At 42.3% G+C, this 5,000-nt stretch overlaps 1 protein-coding gene across 3 annotated transcripts in view; it reads right to left on the bottom strand.

Annotated features, from left to right (window-relative positions):
• fbxw7 (F-box and WD repeat domain containing 7) overlaps positions 1-5,000 on the bottom strand; it is a 114,306-nt gene that overhangs the window by 25,230 nt on the left and 84,076 nt on the right. Inside the window, exon 1 of one of the 3 annotated variants that reach the window (XM_058384607.1) lies at positions 2,608-3,015. The exons of the other annotated variants lie outside the window; for them this stretch is intronic. Within the exon in view, the coding sequence (XP_058240590.1) occupies positions 2,608-2,646 (39 nt within the window). The 5' untranslated portion in view covers positions 2,647-3,015. Of the gene's footprint in view, positions 1-2,607; positions 3,016-5,000 lie in introns of those variants that run through there. 3 annotated transcript variants of the gene reach the window in all.

Below are 5,000 nucleotides of genomic sequence, written 5' to 3'. Positions count from 1 at the left end.
ACGTTTCCAGCTGTTGAAGCAGCATTAAAGTCACATTAGCTCTGTGCTCACATGAGAGCTGATAAATTACATTAGCCAAGATAACGAACCGTAGTCATGGGAACATCGATCGATAAACACAAACTGTTTATCAGGCCCTGATTAAACCACGCTAGTGACCGGGGGCAGACCTGCGCCATGGTTACCATCCCAGAGTTCAGGGAATTATGGGATGGGAAATATCCCAGAGTTTCCACATGATCACTGATGTGCTACAGATCTGAATATCAGTGTAGGAGGGGGATTTTACAACCCCACACTACCCCAGATCAGCTAGGTGTGTAAATGATTTATTAACAATCACCAGGCATTTAATAATAATAAGAATAAGAATAAGAATAATAATAATAATAATAATAATAATAATAATAATAATAAAAAAAACACATTTTTTCCTTCTACTTCCTGCTGCTGTGTTACACTTTGTTGTGAACTTACACTGAGGGCTGAACAGGTGTGTGTGTGTGTGTGTGTGTGGAGGTGTGCAAATCTCCACCTTTAAGGCAACTTAAGACACGTAAAGAACGCAGTGTTCGAAGAACTGCACGAGATCTCATTAGTCGAGCTTCGCCGCTTTCTTTAACCACCCAGCACACACACACAGTTTCACAGTACTGGGATTTCCTTCTCACTTACACACACACACACCTTCATCTCAAGGGAACTTCCTCATTTTTACAATCTAACACACACATCTAATATTTCCACACATTTCTATTCAACATGTACATGTGTGTGTGTTTGGTTGATATTTCAAGACCTTTGGATAATATGGTCAAACCCGTTATCAAACTTTATGTATCTTTATTTTTACGTATACAAAACAATACCACGACATGTTAGAAGCGTGTATTGTGGCATCATCCTCCACAACCCTCTACAATTCCCCAGCAGCGAATAAAGGCTCTGTTTATGAGGCGCATCGATCCAATACCGAGTGTCATCATCGGATCGATACGGACCTCGACTGCTCAATTAGCATCTGATCCGTTTTAACGCTACATACAAAGCTGAAGCGGAGGGCCGGGAGCTCCGCTGAGGGCTGGACGATACGTCATGCGGACATGACGATAATGATATTGATTTAGGGATGAATCACAATATCAGAGGTATCGTGATATATTTTCCCAAACAAACAGTGACTTCAATCTCTGACCAGAAGCAGATTGTGTACTGATGCTTTAAAATTGTACCATTTATTTTAAAAATACCTCTCCTGATACACATCATGTATAATAAGGTATAGTGATGTATATTTGTCGTATCGCTGAAACCCCTCGTGTTTAGGGAATGAAACGAAACCTCACATGAACCTCGCATGCTGAACAGCTGGCTGACGATGCATTTCGTTTCATCGGGTTCAGACTTAACGATCAATGATCATAATTATCTAATGAATAAAGTTGACGCTCGCAGTAATTGGCTCAAAGGAAAACCTAATCTTGTTTTAATGTTTGTTTATTTAAAATGATAACCAGGCAGATTTTTTAAAAACATGTAACAATGCGTATTTGCTGTATGTCGAATCAGCATTTACTCCCTCCCTCTCCCTCTCCTGTAAGCTAAGCGAATCCTCCGTGCCTTTATTACTGCATGCAGTGTTCCAAATCTAAAAAAGCACACTCCTCAGCCATTAGGGCCCTCGCGCTACAATTTGGGTGGCATCCCTTGCATCCGGGATGAGGATGATGATGAGAATGATACGTCCGAGGGTGTTGTAGAACTCATTCGGTAATCAATATTCGTTCCATTCTGCTCCAACACACACACACACACATCATTCAGCAGGACACAGGGATCACACTGAGCATGCTCAACAGGATATCGCTCTGTGGTATAGCATATACAGAACTTCTACGTCTATAAAGTGTGCACGGGTTCAGTAGTCAAGTGTGAGAAATGTGTCGTAATTTGTCTCCTTATACACAGAGACGTGTCTTGAATATTTGTGTGTGTGTGTGCTCCAGTGAGCGCAGGTGCGGTGATGCTGATGACCAGATGGCTTCAGTAAAGTCAAGATATATATATATATATACACAGATAGATAGATAGAGAGATAAATAGATAGATAGATATCTTGTATATATTCTATACACACACACTTTATATATATATATATATCTTCTATACACACACACAGCGCCAACAATTCACACTGATTTCTACACCATCACTGGGTTAATCTGCTTAGATGCGGGAACACGGACACACTAGCGCGTATACGTGACGTTACGCGACTATTACGCACGTCTATAGCGCGTTTATAACGCATGTGTGCGCTCGGGTATGTTGAGCTTATAGGCTTGAGATCGCAGCCACGCCTCGAGCAGGATAGAAATAGCAGAGCACACCGTCCAAAAATATTTACGTGGTAAAAAATAAATAAATAAATAAATAATAAATAAAAAAAATCCTGATCATCCGGAATATTTTCCGCAGTGGCCATAAAATTGCGCGTCGTGCCGCACACTCCGTAAATCAAACCCCGTTCATGGCGCGCTCAAGGGCGGAGGTAAAGTGAGAGAGAGAGAGAGAGAGAGAGAGAACACACACACAGCCGGTACTCACTTTGTAAAAAATCATCTTTAAGGTGCCGTAGAAGCCCATGGTTGCTGTAGATCCGCGACCGGCGTTCAGACGAGAACAGGTTCCGGTTTCCGGTTTCGTTGTTTATTTATATATGGATTTACTGCGGCTCGGAGCGTGTGTGTCCAGGTAGACCGAAACCCGTGCGCGATGCGGCGGACATGCTCTCTCTCTATATCTCTCGCTCTCTGTATCTCTCTCTCTCTCGGTGAGCAGCGGACCCGGTGCAGACAGACGGAATCCAAACGGGAATAATAATAATAATGATAAAATAATAATAATAATAAACGAAATCAAAAGGCGGGGGGATAATCCACACGTATCCTGCACACGCACACACGGCGCGCGACTCAGTCAGCCCTCCGTGTAGCGTCCACGAAGGGCTGCGATAGAATAAGGAGGAGAAGGAGGAGGAAGAGGAGGAGGAGGAGAGACCGAGAGGAGGGGTGGAGAGAGCGAGCGAGCGAGAGAGGCCCTCTGCTTTCTGAATCGCTTGAGAGTCGATTCATGAATCGATTCTTCACGCATTCTGCGCCAACAACTTTTGTAAATCACTTCGCTGAGTCGATTCCCGTTACTGAAGATTCGACTCGTTTATTCATCACTCAGTCAGCGCTTGTGCTTGGCTCACGATTCACTTCTTTTCTGAATTATTCCATCAAACAATATTGTTAAAAATATATATATTTTTAATTGTTTCTCATTCTCGGTTCGCTCTGAACAGAAATGATATTTATCACATTCCTGCTTCTCTAAGTTTGAAACTCGTCACGGAAAGAAAACAGAACATGTACTTGATCAAGGTTAAGATTCTGTTGAAGTTAATGTAGAGGAGTTTCTGTTAACTAGTGTGAATGATGTGGACTGATTCAATCACACAAGGTGAACTAATTCCATTATGAGGGTTTTTCCACACACACACACACACGAGCTAGAACTATAAAATTAAATTAGTATGTGTTAAAGCACAGTGTTGATGTGGTCAGTGCAGAATGAGTGTGACCTTAGCTCCAAAACAAAACACAAATGTGTGTACTCCGTTCAAATGGAAAACCAACGTTTACATTTATGCTATATTGTCTCTCTCTCTAATCTCCATTTATCAGTCCTGTCTCTCTCTAGTATTTTCATTTATCAGTTCTCTCTCTCTCTCTCTAGTCTTTATGCTACGTTCACACCGTACTGAAGGACATTTGAAATCCTTTTCGTATAGAAACATTTTTTCTTCTTTTCATACCGTCTAACATTTCTAATCTGAGGTGATGGAGTGTATTCCTCTGCCCCTCACTCGGACCACCCATGTGTCATGAATATTCATAAAGCAGATCCCCCGACACTCATTATTATTCACTACTGGATTCACTAAACAACCAAGAAAACAAGCACAATCTTCACCGCCAACTGAGGCGGGGTTTCTTTCTCCAGAGGACCCAACAGTTCACGAGGAGGCGCTGCTTTAATTGTAGCATTGGTGGGTCAGAGAGATAATACTAGCTCACGCGGGTAAATTAGCTAGTTAATAACCTGTTCAGAGCAGGGAGAAGCAGTTCTGTATAATGAGTGTTTGGTAAAGTGCTGATCCGAACTGAAGCAGGATTATTCTGTGTAATATTAACCCTTGAAACTCCCGGGATGTCAGTGGGTCTGGAATAAACTACTGAAATACGTACACTGTTATGGATGCATATGTGTGTGTGTGTGTGTGTGTGTGTTAAACCCCTTTCTCACTGGAGTGTGTAATGTTGTACTTCAGCATGAATTGTTTTTTTTTCGGAAGGCTTAGACATTACCACTAATAATCACATTTGTTACGGCCATCACACATGACATTGTGTGTGTATGGCAGATTGCAGTGTGTGTTTCCAGCATGGACACACACACAAACACACACACAAACACACACACAAACACACACACAGCCCTCCTCCACTCCGAGTTATTCCCCATGACTGAACACGGGGTATTTCTCACCCCCCGGACTTCTCTATCCGTCTGTCTGTGTGCTTCATCATCAGAAATAATACCCCCAACACACACACACACAGCAATATTCAGTTATTGCAAATCTGTAAATAAACAGATTAGTCCAGTCTCTCTTTCACTCAGACCTGTCTCTTTCTGTCAAGTAACCCCATCTATCAGTCCTGTCTGTCTGTCCAGTATCTCCATCTATCAGTCCTGTCTGTCTGTCTCTCTCTGTCCAGTATCTCCATCTATCAGTCCTGTCTGTCTGTCTCTCTCTGTCCAGTATCTCCATCTATCAGTCCTGTCTGTCTGTCTCTCTCAGTATTTCCATCTATCAGTCCTCTCTGTCTGTCTCTAGTATCTCCATCTATCTATCCTGTCTCTCTGTGTCTCTCTCTAGTATCTCCATC

This window comes from Hemibagrus wyckioides, linkage group LG29 (genome assembly GCF_019097595.1).
Source record: "Hemibagrus wyckioides isolate EC202008001 linkage group LG29, SWU_Hwy_1.0, whole genome shotgun sequence".
Lineage (NCBI taxonomy): Eukaryota > Metazoa > Chordata > Actinopteri > Siluriformes > Bagridae > Hemibagrus > Hemibagrus wyckioides.
This window is presented reverse-complemented; position numbering and strand designations above follow the sequence as displayed.